Source organism: Oncorhynchus kisutch, linkage group LG12 (genome assembly GCF_002021735.2).
Source record: "Oncorhynchus kisutch isolate 150728-3 linkage group LG12, Okis_V2, whole genome shotgun sequence".
NCBI lineage: Eukaryota > Metazoa > Chordata > Actinopteri > Salmoniformes > Salmonidae > Oncorhynchus > Oncorhynchus kisutch.
The window spans coordinates 26,435,876-26,454,605 of NC_034185.2; the positions used below are offsets into that span (position 1 = coordinate 26,435,876).

General features: G+C 43.2%; 1 protein-coding gene across 1 annotated transcript in view; it reads left to right on the forward strand.

Annotated features, from left to right (window-relative positions):
* The first annotated feature begins 1,713 nt into the window (after positions 1 to 1,713).
* LOC109900790 (protein enabled homolog) overlaps positions 1,714 to 18,730 on the forward strand; it is a 141,074-nt gene continuing 124,057 nt past the window's right edge. Inside the window, 1 exon segment of the mRNA XM_031837246.1 lies at positions 1,714 to 2,075. Coding sequence (XP_031693106.1) covers positions 2,071 to 2,075 — 5 coding nt within the window. The 5' untranslated portion in view covers positions 1,714 to 2,070.

Genomic DNA, 18,730 nt, shown 5'->3' on the forward strand with positions numbered 1-18,730 from the left:
TGTGAAGGAAGGTAGAGTGATTGAGGCCAAAAGGTTGATCAGTAGGAAAGAGGGTCAAAGAAGTGAAAGCTTATCAGTGCTGCTGACGTTTGAGAAGGTTTTGCCTGGAAAAGTACAGATAGGATTCCTTAGTTTCAATGTCAGAGAATTTGTCCCATCCCCATTGCGGTGTTTTAAATGCCAAAGAATGGGACATGTAGCTGTTCAGTGTAAAGGAAATAAAATATGTGCTAAGTGTGGAAGGGAACATGATTACAGTGAATGTGGGAGCAATGTGAAGGTTACGTGTTGTAATTGTGGAGGGGAACATAGTGCAGCATTTGGTGGATGCCAGGTGCACATCAAATTGATCAGAAATACAGTGTAGGCACTGTTAATGTTGTAAATGACTATTCTAGCTGGAAACGGCTGATTTTTAATGTTATATCTACATAGGCGTACAGAAGCCTATTATCAGCAACCATCACTCCTGTGTTCCAAGTTTATAATTTTAAAAGGCAAATTGATCATTAGAAAACCCTTTTGCAATTTAACACAGCTGAAAACTGTTGTTCTGATTAAAGAAGCAATAAAAGTGGCCTTCTATAAACTAGTTGAGTATCTGGAGCATCAGCATTTGTGGGTTCGATTACAGGCTCAAAATGGCCAGAAACAAAGACCTTTCTTCTGAAATTCGTCAGTCTATTCTAGTTCTGAGAAATGAAGGCTGTTCCATGCAAGAAGTTGCCAAGAAACTGACAATCTCATACAACGCTGTGATACCACCCACAGACATTTGATTGACACCCCCTCATTATCATATTGGAGGAAGAAATACATAAATAAATGAATGAATACATATGTAAAATAATAGAATGAATTAAAGTTTTAATAATTAGAGAATACACAGATACATAATTAAATACGTACAGATATGTAGAGAATGTATGAATTTTGGTCAGTATTTTTGTATTTCCTTTCACATTTATTTAATTATGTGTGGATTTATGTATTTGTTCATTTATTTATCTATTTATGTGTGCGTGTATTTATTTATAATTTATGGCATGTTTAATCCTCCATAGATTTCATCGTGGGGGACAATAATAAGCGACAGCCACATAGCGGCGCACTGAGGTTGCTTATTACACACTCATAAAGGTCTCATTCAAAAATTCCGCAAGGGGGCACTTGCACCCCTTGAGGTATAAAATAATGTTTGCACTATCTCTGTTGCGTTTTGAGCTCTCAATAATCCCAGGGGGTGTGGCCCATAAAAACGTATAGAGATCTCAATGTTGTATCTGTCCCATTTTAGCATATGTGAGCACAAGGGCAGCACCATTGAAGTAATCAACATTTTAAGTAGTCCATTTTCTTCTTCTACTACTTTTACAAGTTGATAAACAAACTGAAAGGGTGCATACTGCCACCTGGAGTGTGTTGTTTGAACAGGTATATTGTCAAGGTTGGCGATTTACTGCCATCTGCAGTTATGGAATTCAGCTTTTGCTCATAAGTATAATGCATTGGCTAACCTGGATGGATTTATGTGATCCTTCATTAACACATAGGAAGTCTCAGCCAGTTGACTACTTCAAAATGTTGAAAGTCCTCGATGGCCCTGCCCATGCTACGATGAGTTTTGGGGAACTAGAGTCATCTACAAATCTCTATGGTGTCGTCCTGTATGTTCTGTACGTCTGTACGTACTTCACGTAGTTGAGAAAAGCTTTGCGTCAGTGTTGAAGCAGAGAGACCGGGATCCCAGCGGCACGCTGCCGCTACATGAAACGACTGGAGTCTCAGCAGTGAAAACCATTGTTTTCTCCTCTTTTCTTTCATTAGACTTTCATAAACGGTGACGAGATGCACTAGATCATGTAGGATAAATCATTAAAAACATATTTTTTTTTACTTTACTGGATGTAACTGTGAACCAAATTCGTCCTGCGGCGTTACATTGATATTCTTATTTTGTGACATATTCAAGTGCGAACTTTCTGAAAACTATTGCGAGATAAGTCATCAGTCAGATAACATTTTAAGCCCTCGACGAATAGACTATATTAGGCCTGTGACAGAATCATCATGAGGTGAGTAATTGATAAAAGTCTTGATTTTAAAAAAGCATTAAAGGATGCAACATGATGCCAAAATCTAAGTAAATTCACACAGCTAACTTTTAGTGAAGCTATATGTCCAACGTTTCTATTCGGAAGCGATAAAATGCAGGTTATTCGTTTGGTTATTTGGTGGTTTGTCTTGCACAAATGGTTTTATATTCTGCATGTACAGCAAATTGCAGTGCAGCAATATCGATATGGATGTTGCCTCCTTGCATGTCAAATAGCAAGGCATGTAGTGCGCAATTGTCAGTGGTTGCTCATTACAGGGTTTACTGAAAAACAAATGATTTCATACAATGTCACACCTACACACGCCTCCAGAAAGAAACATTTCCCCCAGGGTTGTGCATGCTACGGTCAATAGGGTTTAATTCATTGTGTCAGTTAATAAATAAATAAAAATATTATCTTGGGGATTATCCACGACAATGATATAATTAATGTGACAAATACATTTAATTATAACATCCGATTTTTCGTTAATGTTGACAACTCGACAGGGCTATGGGGCGGCAAGTAGCCTAGTGGTTAGAGCGTTGGGCCAGTAACCGAAAGGTTGCTACATCGAATCCCCGAGCTGACAAGGTAAAAAACAAACAAATCTGTCTTTCGGCCTGTCTTCTGCCCCTGAACCACTGTTCCTCGGCGGTCATTGTAAATAAGATTTAGTTCTTAACAGTCAAATATGCAGGTTCATTCCGCAAGGATTGTGCACTCACTGACTGCTGTGTCTTGAAACAAACACATGTATTCTCATTGAACATATTTATACACAATGTAAAACCTGTATTTGTTAAATATGATTTAAATAATTCATAATGATTTGTTAGTGCTCTAAGGTCATTCTCCCACCAATGTCACGCTTGATGATGATGATGCACCCCACTGCACTCAGGTATCCCATGTTGTCTCTGCAGGTTTAATCCCAGGACAAAACAACAAAAAACCATCTCAGATAGTCTTATATTTTGTCTATGCCTGTATTCAAGCAGTGAGAAGTTGTTGATAAAGATAGGTGTATTATCATAAGTGTATAAGTGACATAGCCTTGTGGCTGTTTGTAAAAGAGGACTCTCATTGTTAGTGCTCTCATCACATTGTAGTGGAGGGAGTTGTCTGTGGGCTAGGGAGAGTTCAAATGTCAATACTTGGGTCACAGTCAGAGGGTGACCCCTACTCAGATCCATGACTCAACAAGTCCTAAATGGGGCCAGCTGCTGGCATCTCTCCAATAGAACCTCATTTAACAATGGCTCTGACTGCTCCAAGGAACTAAAACACTGCTGGAATTCTCAAATCATTTTTATCCACCTTGCTGATTGGTGATCTGTGATCACATTACTTATTGGAAATAGTAAATGACAGTAAATGGTGGAAGTAGTATTATATGGAAATAGTAGATGACAGTAAATGGTGGAAGTAGTATTATATGGAAATAGTAGATGACAGTAAATGGTGGAAGTAGTATTATATGGAAATAGTAGATGACAGTAAATGGTGGAAGTAGTATTATATGGAAATAGTAGATGACAGTAAATGGTGGAAGTAGTATTATATGGAAATAGTAGATGACAGTAAATGGTGGAAGTAGTATTCTATGGAAATAGTAGATGACAGTAAATGGTGGAAGTAGTATTCTATGGAAATAGTAAATGACAGAATACTACTTCCACTTCACCCACCATTTACTATGTTAACAACTTGCTTGTTTTCTATTTTCTCTTTTTGTTCATTAGTCAACAAACATGAGTGCCAAAAGGGGGGCTAGGCTATTAGATGTGCCTGGTCCAATAGGTGTAGGTTGGTGTTTGGGTTTACTGGCTGGCCAAGCTGCTGGCCTGACAGACTCATGGCCATTTGTTGGTGTGTCTCAGGACAGACCGCATGGAGGTTGTCTTTCTCCATGAACTAATCAGGCACTATAAGCCGAAAGACCTGTCAACATAAGACACCTTCCCTATGTCAAAGTGATGAATGCTGAACTGTACTTGTTCCTTTTAAATCCCTAACCTATGATGTGCCAAAATAGAGCCATGAGTCTGTTATGCATCATATGAAGTGAAGCACACTTGATGTTGTATCAGTCCCACTAGATAATTGAGCATCAGGCGACTTTGCTGTGATGTGTTAAAGTAACAACCCCTGACTGCATTTTCCTTTTGAGGAGCCTTTTGCAGTCACACTGATGCTGAGAAATAGCAGCCACTGAAATGGCCCCAAGCTTTACTCATATAAGACAACCACTCTCATGTGATTAAAAGACAAAGGCTGGTATTGAGATTTACTCTATTATTGTTATTAGCCTATGTTATTCTTACACCATGGGTAATAACTTTTAGAGGTTGATTTTAGTAATTCTTGCATACTTTGTTTGATCACACCAAAAACATTTGTATACGTGCTGCTGGTATTTCAATAGAGTTTTTCCTGGTGACTGCCACAATTATATTCAGCCTCTGGTTTTTAATGGAATGTATTAACCCCCAAAATCGTAAAACAAATAATTTGATCCAAGTTTTTCTTGAGCCTAATTGTGCTAGTGGCTCATCAGAGAGCAGTCAAGAGGGTTGAACAGAGGGGTGTGTGTGTCTCTCTCCACAGTCAGCTGTGAGTGAGAGGAAAGCCAGGCTTTAATGACAGATAGTCTCTACCATACAGCAGTAACGGGATCTCATTTCTCATTTGATTGTCATAAGACTGTGGCATGAGTCTTCAGAATAGGATGTAAGAAAGAAGTTATTGTGCTCCAATGATTTCTTTTGACGTTTTCAGGCTCCATCACCCGCTCGACCCTCCACCATCTGCTCTCTGCTTTTTTTCATCCCCCTGTCCCTCCCTCTCTCTGGCTATCCCTCCCTCTCTCTGGCTATCCCTCCCTCTCTCTGGCTATCCCTCCCTCTCTCTGGCTATCCCTCCCTCTCTCTGGCTATCCCTCCCTCTCTCTGGCTATCCCTCCCTCTCTCTGGCTATCCCTCCCTAATCTCTCATTTCTCATCATTTCACCGGAAAACAGCAAAGCAGCCTTTCTATAACACTTTTTTTCTTTTGGCCTCTATCTGACGTCATTGCAGAGGAGTTCCATCTTTCAATGTGAAAAGACTCAGTTATCTCTGAGCGATTGTTCGTCCAAGGAAAGTGGACCCAGGAGGGGAATCACCAGGATTAGGGCTGCTTCACAGGAGACAAGTGACTTTGTACTCAAATTATTTTATGTAATGTTTAATCCACTGACTTCATTAAAACATTTGTCTGTTGTGTCCCCCCCCGCCCCCACCATTTGTGTGTGATGCTCAAGTGGGTATAAGTAAGATGCTCTGTCTTTGTTTGCGTGGACACAGTTTTATCTGGTGACTTATATCAGACCGTAGCAGCAGAGCCAAAGGGCTGTCAGTGTGTCCTGATAACTCACTCAACCCCCACCCCACCTCACCCTTTGTGTTCTTCATGCCTCTGCTTTGCCACTTAATTGAGCCAACCCACAAGTAAAATAAGGGAACAGAACTGTCTCCATTGTTAAAGATATGGAGGATTTGTCTTGCCTTGTCTCTCTGACATGAATCACTCCTCTACCCATGGTGGAGCTCTGTGAAGAGGGCCTTGTGACTTACTGCCGCAGTACAGGGAGCCTGGAGGATGCCAAAGTGACAGGCTCAGTGAGGAATTTCTTGTTTTTGTCCAGTTGTATTGGACATTTTCTTCTCTTTCTTGCTCTTCTTCTGTACTGGAGTAGAAAGTTGTGTTGTATGCTGACAGGGTGACGCTCTCCTCCATTAGAATGACTGGCCTCTCAGTACCACAGCATCAATCGGCTGTACCTCAACGCCTGCATACCAAGCAACCAGTGTCAAGTCACCCTTTTGTAATTATGCTTTTAACATTCTATTCAGTTTTCATGGAACAGGAAGCGGACAACTTTTGTTTTAAACCTCCTATATTTGGTCAAATGACACAGGATTACTATAATGGCTTCCTTTATTATGAGGGCAGCATTATTTATAAAGTGAACAATGCTGCTTTTGCTAACAGTCCTTTTTTAAATGCTGCTCTAAAGTCCTGGTGGAAATAGGTTATGTTAAGCTCTGTTATAACTTCCTGTCGTCTCGCTCTTTAAAACAGGAATGTTATTTTAACATCCTGACGTATTAATCCAAGTTTTCCAACCTTTGCTTTGGTATGACCTTACAAATTATATCAGTTACCATTTATTACGGTCTATAAAACATTGACTGCATTTAAATAAATAAAAAACATATTACATTGTGTTTACCTGAAACAGGATTCGGCCTACAGTTTTACCATTTGTCCCTATGGAGCGAAGCCATGAGCCCTGCCCCCTGCTGTGGGGGTTGAGTGGTTGGGCCAGGTGGCAAGGGGACAAAACCTTGACATATGCCCAGCCCACTGTCTCTTTCTCTAACACACACTCTCACTTTTCCTTTCTCACTCTCTGGCGATGGAATAGTTGCCTGCAAGGTAAACTTGGCATCTATAACAGGGGTCAAAGATTAGCACCTTTTGAGGGGTGTGGATGTAGAGAGTTTTGATTGACAGGTCTTGTTTGTGTACGGTAGAGGTCTTCTCTGGTCCAACCTGAGGACAATCCGATCCGGACCCAATTTATTTATATTAAAAAGGGCAATGTTTACCACTAACACCTGTTAGCTGTCAAGTCCTAAGATTAAATATCAGAGTTTTATAAAGAAATGCTCAGTGCTTTCTCTGCCTTTGGCCCAATGTGGTTTTCACCCCCTCCTGTTGTCCTTGGGATCAGTTACCCTGGGGTCTTGGGTGTGTCTTGAATATACCGAACATTAAAAACACCTTCCTAATATTGAGTTGTACCCCCCCCCCCCCCCCCCCTTTGCCGTCAGAACAGCCTCAATTGGTCGGGCCATGGACCTTACAAGGTGTGGAAAGCGTTCCACAGGGATGCATCCACAGGGATGCTGGTCCATGTTGACACAATGCTTCCCATACTTGTGTCAAGTTGGCTGGATGTCCTTTGGGTGGTGGACCATTCTTGATACACAGGGGAAACTGTTGAGTGTGAACCCAGCAGCGTTGCAGTTCTTGGACCTGGAACCTACTACCATACCCTGTTCAAAGGCACTTAAATATGTTGTCTTTCCCATTCACCCTCTGAATGGTACACATACACAATCCATGTCTCAAGGTTAAAGAATGATTCTTTAACCTGTTTACTCTCCTTCATCTACACTGATTTTTAAGTGAATTTAAGAAGTGACATCAATAAGGGATCATAGTTTTTACCTGGTAAGTCTGTAATGGAAAGAGCAGGTGTTCCTAATGTTTCGTACACTCAGTGTATTTGACCTAATAGTTTTTTGGACACAGTCATTCCCATTCTCTCTGGTCAGTGCGTGGTCAGTCATGTGTGCGTGGCGCACTCGTGGGATCCTCACCAAGCATGGTTTCCTGTGGCAGATCGTAGATGTGCATCTCTCTGCATGCTCTCCTCAGTCCGTTCCCATCCGTCCACCATCTTAACTCTCACTCTGGATTATGAGCAACATGACTCATAAGTCTCCCATTAATATCAATTCATGTTTTATTGATCTGAATAAGAAATGTCTGGGAAGAGCATGTTAGGTTGCCTACACGGCCTTCCCCACCCCATACATCAGTGAGTTGACACGCAGCAGGCTGTATGGCTCACTGACACAGACGGGCCTTCATTCCATAGCGTGCCGGCGCACCTGCCACACAGCAGCGCCACTCTGGAACAGATGTGCCAGGCCTGGACAATGGGATTACCTTGCTCTGATCTGTTTTCTAGAAGCAGAGTGGGTCTCTAGGGAGATGGACTGGTGATCACTGGAATGTGACCTGAAGCTGTAGTAAAAGCAGACCTACAGAGACTCCTACAGTGCTGGCTAAAGGGATTAATATTGCGCCCTTGCTGCCCCTGCACTGCTAACATGGTGAACCCTTAGCTAGCAGGTCACTGTCCACTACAGATGCTTGAAATGAACACCCGGCCGGCTCACCAGATCCGTGACAGCGTCAAAGTATTGTTAGCCTCCTGTAGATCCTTTTGAAACCTGGTGTTTTGAGAAGCAGAACCCTGTTTCTACTGATGGAGACAGTAAAACAAGTTGGTCGTCCTTGCTGCAGAAGCTGTCTCTGGAAATCTTTCAATACGACTGGAGCTGCCTGCCGAGCGCTGACTGGTGTGTTAAAAAAAAAAAATTCCAGCTCTTGCAAGCTATTCACCCTGTTACTGCTGCCGCATGCTACTGTAGCGTAGGCAGCCAGCCTGTGTTATTGAGTGTGGCAGTCGCTCTCTCAATTATCCTCATACAGTCTCTTGCTCTACATCCTTGGTAGAAACCCCTGTCAGTTAGCTCTGGAGCTCGTGACCTCTGTTTCCAGTGCCAACTATACCCCCATAGGGCTAGAATCACTGCAGTGCCCATGCATCTGGAGCTGTGCACTCTGCTAGGATTGTCTGTGTTATTGTGTGTCCATGTTAGCCATCACTTTACATAATCTGCATAATATTCGGTGATACTAACTTCTGGGTGCTTGGACACAGCCCTGTCTTTTCACCCTGCTCCCTTTTGCTTCTTGTAGAACACTTGAAGCCCATTTAGGAGCCGAACGCATCAGCATCACAGCAGTGAGCCTTGCTGCACGGCCCTGTCACTATATATGGAGACATTTAGATGCAAAGTTGTCATTTGTGAGAAGCTTAGGGCCAGTATGGGTAGAGGGCAGATGTAGCTGTGCTTGTATGGAGGAGGACACGGGTGATTATGCAGACCCACCAGAACACACTGGAAATGTCATGATTTTTAGCTTTCTCTCTCTCTTTGCTCACAATTGATGAATTCTCAGTGTTGTGGCATACATCAGAAATGGTCCTGCCTAAAGGAACGAATTTGTTGAGAACAGCGAGAGCAGGGTGCATCGATCCACGCATACAGATGAGACAGACCAGCAGTTTAGCTCTGTAATGCAGCCTTGCTTTGTTCGGCCTCGTATGCCTGTGTGCAGTCTTCCATGCTGAGCGCATTGAATAGTTAACGCAGAATACTTTTCCACATAAAAGGGGTTGCCCAGGCAACACAAAATGCAGGGAAATCTAAATTCTGTTCGCCTCCGAAAAAGTCGAGTCTTTAAAGGAAGAGCGAGGTGGGTGAAAAGCTTCCAAGGTTATGGTGGAGGTGAAGGCATTGAGTTAGGAACCCCACAATGCCCTAGATAATAAACTAACCCGTACTAACATCTTTCCTTTGTTTGTGTGACAATCAATGGAACACTGAAAGAGAATAATTTGACACATGAACTCCCCTGACTGAGAACACTCTCCTTTGTTTCGTGACCGCTCGGCGCATTGATTGAGAAAAGAAACGCATTACTTCTAGGGGAAAGAGAACTGGCGAAGTACAAGCAGATCTTCTGAAAGGGCCTCTTTTTAGCAAAGCGTGAACTGCCTGAAAAGCTCAACTAATTAGTGTGCGTTGGTGGGAGAAAAGCTGTGGGGGCAGAGCCAAGACAACCCCGCCAGAGTTGAACCTCTCTTCTATGTAGGGGTGGAGATTCCAGGAAACATTAGAGCTTTCTAATGACCTATTATCAAAACCAAGCACGCATCAGGCTCCTATTGTGGAGAGCAGGTATGCTTTTGCCTAATATTTTGTGGTTTAAATATGTGACTCACCACCTGGATTTGGTCTTATGTAGCAAAATTTGAAATTGTGTTTTTTACATGGGATAAAAGTAAAGATTCAAAGCTACAAAATGTTATCATACACTGCATTTTTGAGGAACATTGGGAAAGTAATTATCCTTTTTAAAGTTGATCAACTTGTAAACTCACTTTTGAGAAAATGGCCTTTGAATGTTTTGGTATCTAGTGAAGAGCTCTGCTTTGTCTACACCCATTCAGCATTTTTCACACCCTTTTAAGCCTATCTCGTTTCGCTCTTGGAGCGTTCAGAGCACACACTTGACGCTCTGGACGATTTTATTTACCTCCAACATGAAAACAGCCTAACCAGTTCGGCAATTTCATTGTTTTCTATTTTTATTTTGTATTATCCAATTTGCTTATTAGTCTTGTCCCATCGCTGCAACTCCCTTACGGACTCGAGGTGAAGGTCGAGAGCCGTGCGTCCTCCGAAACACAACCCAGCCAAGCCGCACTTCTTCTTGACGCAATGCCCGCTTAACCCGGAAGCCAGCCGGACCTATGTGTCAGAGGAAACACCGTACACCTGGCGACCGTGTTAGCGTCACCAGGCCCGCCACAGCAGTCGCTAGTGTGCGATGGGACAAGAGAATTTCTGCCGGCCAAACCCTCCTCTGACTCGGACGACGCTGGGCCAATTGTGTGCCGCCCCATGGGTCTCCTGGTTGCGGCTGACTACGACAGAGTCTGGACTAAAACCAGGATCTCTAGTGGCACAGCTAGCGCTGCGATGCAGTGCCTTAGACCACTGCGCTACTCGGAAGGCCTTTTTTTACTGACACCGGCCATATTCAACAGGTGTTGTGCACTTTTTAACTTAAGACCGGTAGGAAGGTAGCTAGCTAGCTAGGTAAACAATGAACCTAGCCAGATAAATAACATGTAAGATCACACATGTCACGTAACTTTAGCTATTGAGCCAGCCAGCTAGTTAAACAACAATGAACATAGTGCCAAATCATGTCATTACTACCCTGCATGAATCTGCTGGGAGCGAACCAACCAGGTTTAATGTTAGTTAGCTAACATTAGGCTCTAACTAGCAAGCAAATGGTTCTGGGATATGAATAATAATGTCATACATGTGTCGTTAGCTAGGGAGCCAGCCAGCTAACCATACACTTTAGCTTGAAAGTAATCCGCTTTGTCAAAATTAGAATTGTGTAATATCTGAAATTTTGCTAGCTAGACTATCTTATCCTTAAACACCATCCTGCATGATGCACGCATCTCCATGTCATGGATGCCATGCCACGGTTGCCCCTAGTTTGAAGATGTAATCCGGAGATGGGTGTTTTCTCCATCACTTTAGCTATCGTACTCTAATTCCACCCGATCCTCCAGAAAGTGGAGAGCAACACTTTTGCAGCTCCACCACATAATCATTAAAACATTTTTTTTAAAACAACGTTCCACAGGATTACCAACACAGACCGACCAGCTCAAATAGACAGAAGCCTTCTATATGGCAGACTAATCCAAACTTATCTCTCGGCATGTCCAGCCCACTCATTATCTCAGCCAATCACGGCTAGTGGGAAGGTTGCTGGCTTTTTCTGTGGCTTTACCAACAAGTCTCGTAATTTTAACTTTTATTTACAGATGGCATACAAGTTTGTTATTAAGGCACATGAAAGTTCACATTCCAGAAGTCATTTCAGCCAAAAAACGCATTTATATATATTTTTTAGAACACAACAAAACAAAAAAAACAACATTCAAATGGCTCTCCTGTGAAGTTATGACTTGTGACATACGCCTAGCTTCCTGAAACGGGTCACATATATATGATACGTTTTGGTTTAGCTATGTCATAATATGACAGTAGGATGGATTGTTTAGAGACTTTTAGCCAACACTTCCATAGATGTCGTTTAAGAGCCGGAGCAGTCAGTATCACTGTCGTACTAACTACTGTAGCTATGAGGAGAGGTACTCGACCGGAGTCTGACTAAAACCAAACTCGTACCACCTGACCTTTGTACAGCAGTGGAGCTTATTACCCACACTGCACCTCCTGTCCCTCTGTTAGCGTCCTTTAAAATGTGACAAGATTTTTCAGTCCTTTGACCAAATGTCCATGTGATTAGATCCTTGCCTTGCTAAGAGGCTGTGTCAGTGTCTGTGTAATCTGACACTGTTAGTGCTAAGGGACAGCGAGAGAGCCATGTGAAGCCCCACAGGAAATCACTAATCACTACTGGGTCAGGATAATCAAAGGGAAACACAGTCCTACTGCCACATTACACACGCCTAACATACTGCCACACTACTGCTGCTCTACATGGAGGATGTAATAAAGCCTGTAAACATTCAGGTCCAATAAAAAGTTCTCCTTGTATCAATATTCGGTTTCATGTTATCTACATTCAGAGATCTGCTCAGCCCTTTTTATATCCAGTACTTAAGTGCATATCCAACATACAACTTGGCTGAATGAATGATCGATAATGTTGTCACAAAGCTTAATGACAGCCTCTCAGCACAAGGGGGGGGGGGGGGGGGTGTCAGTGAAAGTGTGTGACACCTCAACCTACTAGCCCACAGCAGTTTACACTCCTGATTCACTGACCCTTTAGCAGTGGAGGTTGTAGCTTGTATGGCTCCATGGATGAGCCCCCCCCCCCAAACAAAATCAAATTTGTCTTTGTATATATTTATATACAAAAATAAGACTCATAAATATCAAAAAGTAACAAAGACAAATAGAAATGCATTGTAGTATATAAGTGCAAATAAAGTGAATCGAATTATGTTATTGCTAACAACAAACACACAACTAAATTGCACAAATCCTATCATACACAAATAGAATTGCATTGGATAGTTAAATTCCTCTGACAAGGACTGGGCCTCAATCTTTATCACAGGGTCTTCGGTTGGATCCCTCACCTCAATCAGTGCTTCTCTCACCGCTGCTGTCTGATACCTCAGTGGCTCTACACTCTTGACTTTACTCTCCCACCTTGTGTCAGTCCACATGTTTTTTCAGAATGGCCCATTTTGGCAGCATCCACCACAACCAGGTTCAATGTGTGAGCCCCACATGGCACAAATAGAGCTCTTGGATTCATTTCCAGGAGTCTGGCTTGGACACATTTATAAGACTGTCCTCGGCAGTCCTCAAAAGGAATTTTTAGCTCTAATCTTTTGAGAATCCGGGATGCCAAATGTTGGCCCATGGACTCCTCTGCCTCCAGAAACCCCAGAAAATGTTTCTTTATCTGGGGCTCCTCCTTCAGTGACACAATTCTAATCACAACTGACAACTGTTCAGTGTGGCTGACATCTGAGGTGCAATCTAGAATGACAGAGAAGAATTTTGCCAGCTTAATGTCACTCACCATTATTGAAGTGACCTTGCTGCTCAAAAAATCAATGAGTTCATTCTGTATTTGGTGGCCAAGGTAGCTGGAGGTGTGACTCGAGGTCCCTTTTTGGACATGGTTAAGGTGCTTTTTCATGACTGGATCAAATTCTGCCATCAGTTCAACCTCTTTTGAGGAAATTTCCATTTGACGGAGAGTACAGTGCTTGAGTGTCTCTTTTAGTGCCAGATTTCTAATTGCCAGAGACTGCACAATAGCAATCAGACGTGCCAACACCTCTCTCAATCTTATCCTCTCAGCCTCCATAAGTGCCATTTCATGCTGATCAAGGATTTCCCCTTTTTTGATCCTCACTTCCAGTTCTTTCCATGTTTTTATGCAGTTTTGGTTTTCTGGACTGCTGTCGAGTGAAGTCAGCAAACAACTTGCAGGTTTCCAGTCTGTCAGTCCTGAGTTTGCTAAGTAAATTTTCTTATTAGAAAAGTGTTTGCCACAGAAGAGGCTGTTGTTTCTTTCAGAATACACCAACCAACCTCCAAGGGATTTATTTTCACCACTCACCAAGGTCTTCCTGAAATACTGGTGGTGGCAACTTCTTCCATCACTCTCATTCCTTGGGGAAACAAAGTTAGGTGGTACCTCACTTGGTCCTCTGCAAACTAGTTGTCTGAATTCTGTCAGTCAGAACTGAAGGCCAGTCAGCAGGGTCTGTAGACAGTGGTTCATCCTCGGCAGCAGGGTCTGTAGACAGTAGGTCATCCTCGGCATCAGGATTTGGTGGGGATGCTGCTACAGGCATTTCTAATGGAGAGCACATGGGCATTAGTTTACACACGTTATTCACATTTATAGTGGTGGAAGATCCCACATACATATAAAATCAACATTGTTACCTACAAAATGGAAATGTCAAAATTTGCGAAAGGAAAATGATTTATGCAGGGATGCGCACATTAACACGTGTGTGCACACACACACACGCGCACACAAACACACCTGAAGAATCCTGCTGGGGAGAAGTGGACGTGAATGGATCTTCATCCTCAGGCTCAGACAACATTTGTGAAGTCACCTGTGTTGCTGAGGAGGTAGATGGTTCCTCATCCTGAGGCTCCAAGATCATTTCTGAAGAGGCCTGTGTGGCTTAGGTGGATGGTTCCTCATCCTGAGGCTCCGAGGTAATTTCTGAAGATGCCTGTGTGGCTGAGGAGGGAGATGACTTCTCATCCTGGCCAATGCCAGAGGGTGCTCCAAAATATTTCACAGGTGCCCCTGAATTTACATTGGTATACAGTATGAGTCTGACACCCTAAATCCATTTGTTGCACAATTAAATATACATGTCATTATGCACAATTGATCAAACTTTCATAATAGGAACCAAATGAACCATACAACCTCCTTGGCTAATTCTAGGCATAAGACACCCCAAAAGACGCAATATATCACAAAAGATACAAGATATCAGCATAATATATACGTCTTAAGATGGCCTACAGCATTGGAAATTCCCCTTACTGAGCTCAGGACCTAGTCAACACAATACAATGTGCATATTCACCTTTATGTCACCTCAATGAAAGTGAACCAAATCAATGGTGTGCTAGTTAGGTTGTAATCATTTTGCTGCAGGTTACACACATTATCATGATGAAACTGTGTGAAATTATATCCAATGATATGTAAGCTAGTTGGACAGAAAATGGAATATTGTTGCCTTATGTTTAATAGCATAGCAAGCAACAGACTAACAAACATAAGTATTATACTAGCCTACTTCATTACATGCATAATATTGTACTCATAAAGAGATGACATAGCTGCATACCTTTTTATCTTTTGAGTGTTTCTCCTCTTTCCTCTTTTTCATAAACTGGGCACCTGATGGCTTAGACCTCTTCTTATCCATTTGTGTTGATTTGGCACTCGAGCATCAGTACATTACCCATCCCCCAACACTGTCAACCAAGGGTCAAAACTAAACCAGTTCACCTTGGTGTGCAGACTGGTTTTATATTATTTTTAACGATTTCGCAACAAATCAGAAAAAAATGTAACTACGTCAAACTCCAAATTCACAATTATTGTGAATGAATTGTGTTTTATTTGGTAGAATTTCGTAGTGACTGATTTGACTAATTGCATTAGTACTGTACAAAGTCGATAGATTCCCCTGCTCCCCCTACCTCGGGCTTCCAATGAGGAGACCTGAGGTCAACCTACCCCCGCCCCCCCCCTCCCCATCTCATACTTCTGAGTGGGAGACCTTCTCAGGCAGTAGCCTGCCTAGCTCACAAACTAGAATCAGGGCGCCCACTCCGACAAGGTTAATTGACCCACATTCCCACACGGTGACATGTCATTGACGTGACGTGCAAATGAGCGATAGAAAACCCGATCGCGTAAATGTCACCATTCCAAAACATTTTGTGCAGGCACCCCGTAGCGCCCCCGGCAAGATGCCGTCCTGGGCGGTTGGCCATGTCGACCATACCTAAATCCTCCACTGCCCTTTTAGGCTCTGACATTCTAAACCACTCATGGGGACAAGCTGCTGGTCTGGCTGACTGTCCTCTTTTGATCCAGCTGTCTGTGGGAAATACTGTCAGAATATTCCCAAGATGGATTTATCTAATTGCCTAAAGGCGTTCCAATTGTACCCTACCCTTCCATGGTATATGAAACAAATTACCCAAGAGGCCTTGCTTCAAAGTTTGAACAGACTAACAATGTGTTGGTTCTGTATATTGCTAGTTGGACAGGTGAAAATCACTGTTGTTCATCTATGTATAGGAAGTAGTAGCATAATATTTGAGGTCTGGATGTAGGAGTGTGAGACCAAGGTTTGGGTGACTGTTTCAGAGCTGCCATTTACTGGGCTGTGAATGTTGACCCGTTGACCTCAACTGTTCTGGAACGGCTTTCACTGAGCCGAGTTCGACCACAGAAAGGAGCACGAAATTCGATTTGCAATTGAAGCGCTCACTAAGAAAAGTGAAGCGAGGAAGAAAAAAAGTGCCACCCCCCTCTGACTGTGAAAGGCAGTGCTATTTGAACCGCTCTAATGGATTTCAGTCTTTGTGTGCTAATCTAAATCCAGACTTTCCTCCCTGACTGATTGTTTTAGAGCTGGGGCTCCACTTGGCTTTGACGGCACTCCATAGCTGCTCACTTTGTTTTGGATGGATAATATGCCCAAGGCTTCCCACTGAACAGTGAGCACCAGCCCATGTAGCACAGTACAGTAGAGGAAGCTGTCAAAAGCAGTCTTACAGAAACCATGATCTAAAATGGAGCTGATTTTGAAAGTCTCAATTGTAGGCTGTGTTTCATGCCTGTATCTGACTCATTGTCTGCCACCCAGCTGCTTCTAAAAACCATTTGGCTCATCACCTGTCGCTAGGCTACACACACAGTTGTTTGTAGGTTGAAGTGTTTTTTACGTAATTTCTCTGGCACTGGTTCTTGGTCTGTGACTATTCCCACTAGTGAACATTAGGCTGATTAACCCTGAAGACGGGCCAGGAGAGAAAGGAGTAGAGCTGAACCAAGACATTCATCCAATGATACAATGTTAAATATCACCCCCGTGCTCTACTGCCTTTCCCTTACAATAACCATGGGTTTATCAGTTCACTGGAAGTGAGGAAGTCTGTTATGCCACAGGTCAAGAGCCACTGAAAAAAGATGAAGAGGAGTATAGTACTGCTTTCACATAGGATTCACGTTATGTTGCCTGTCAAAACAATTGGGAAATGTTTATACGATCAGCCCCCTTTCTACCTCTTTCTTGTCGGTGTTACCGTTCTTTAAAATCACCATTGCTTTAGCCGGCAAGGAGCAAGACATTCAGCTTTGACCCCGTTGTTGAGACCGTTGTCATGTGACAGCAGCAAGTTGTTCTAAATTGCTCTGACAGATTTCGCTTTTATTTCTTGACTTTCACAACAGTTAGTTAGCAGCTCACCGTACTTGTAAATAATTACCCTATAATGTGTTAATTTTCCTGTTAGGGTGAATAAAAAGTCGGCTACAGTTAAACTCAGTCTTGTGTTCTGGTAATTACAGTGCGTTTGGTAAGTATTCAGACCCCTTGACTTGTTCCACATTTTGTTCCGTTACAGCCTTATTATTAAATGTATTAAATAGTTTTTTCCCCCTCAACAATCTACACACACTATCCCATAATGACAAAGCAAAAACAGGTTTTTACAAATTTTACAAATTGATAAACATTTCAAACTGAAATATCAGACCTTTTTACTCAGTACTTTGTTGAAGTTGCTTTGGCAGCGATTACAGTCTCAAGTCTTCTTGAGCATGTTGCTACAAACATGGCACACTTGTATTTGGGAAGTTTCTCCTGTTTTTCTGGATTCTCTCCAGAGATGTTCGTTCGGGTTCAAGTCCGGACTCTGGTTTGGCCACTCAAGGACAGTCGGAGAATTGTCCCAAAGCCACTCCTGCATTGTTTTGTCTGTGCGCTTAGGGTCGATGTCCTGTTGGAAGGTGAACCTTCGCCCCAGTCTGAGGTCCTGAGCGCTCTGGAGCAGGTTTTCATCAAGGATCTCTGTACTTTGCTCTGTTCATCTTTCCCTCGATCCTGGCTAGTGTCCAAGTCCCTGCTGCTGATAAACATCCCACAGCATGATGCTGCCACCACCCATGCTTCACTGTAGGGATGGTATTGGCCAGGTGATGAGCGGTGCCAGGTTTCCTCGGACGTGAATCTTGGCATTGAGGCCAAAGAGTTCAATCTTTGTTTCATCTGTTTCTCATGGTCTGACAGTGCCAGAAGGCACCTAAAGTAAACTCCCAAGTGGGCTGTCATGTGCCTTTTTTACTGAGGAGTGGCTTCCATCTGGCCACTATAACATAGGCCTGGTTTGGTGGAGTGCTGCAGAGATTGTTGTCCTTCTGGAAGGTTTTCCCATCTCCACAAAGGAACTCTGGAGTGTGAGACTTGAGGCTCACGTAGGTGAATGGATCAGAACCTGCCCGCCACAGGAGTCGCTGGTGCACGATGAGACGAGGATATCCCTACCGGCCAAACCCTCCCTAACTCGGACGACGCTAGGCCAATTGTGCGTTGCCCCACGGACCTTCCGGTCACGGCTGGTTACGACAGAGCCTGGGCGCGAACCCAGAGTCTATGGTGGCACAGCTGGCGCTGCAGTACAGCGCCCTTAACCACTGCGCCACCCGGGAGGCCTTTAGTCATATTTTCTGATTCTACACAACACCTATTGTATATAATGACCATCGGGTTCTTGGTCACCTCCACTGATTGCTCAGTTTGGCTGGGCGGCCAGCTCTAGAAAGAGTCTTGGTTGTTCCAAACGGCTATTTTGAGAGTGATGGGAGGCCACTGTCTCCTTGGGCACCTTCAATGCCGCAGAAAGTATTTGGCACCCTTACCCAGATCTGTGCCTCGACACAATCCTGTCTCGGAGCTCTACGGACAATTCCTTCTACCTTGTGGCTTGGTTTTTGCTCTGACATACACTGTCAACTGTGGGACCTTATATAGACAGGTGTGTGCCTTTCCAAATCATGTCCAGTCAATTGAATTTACCACA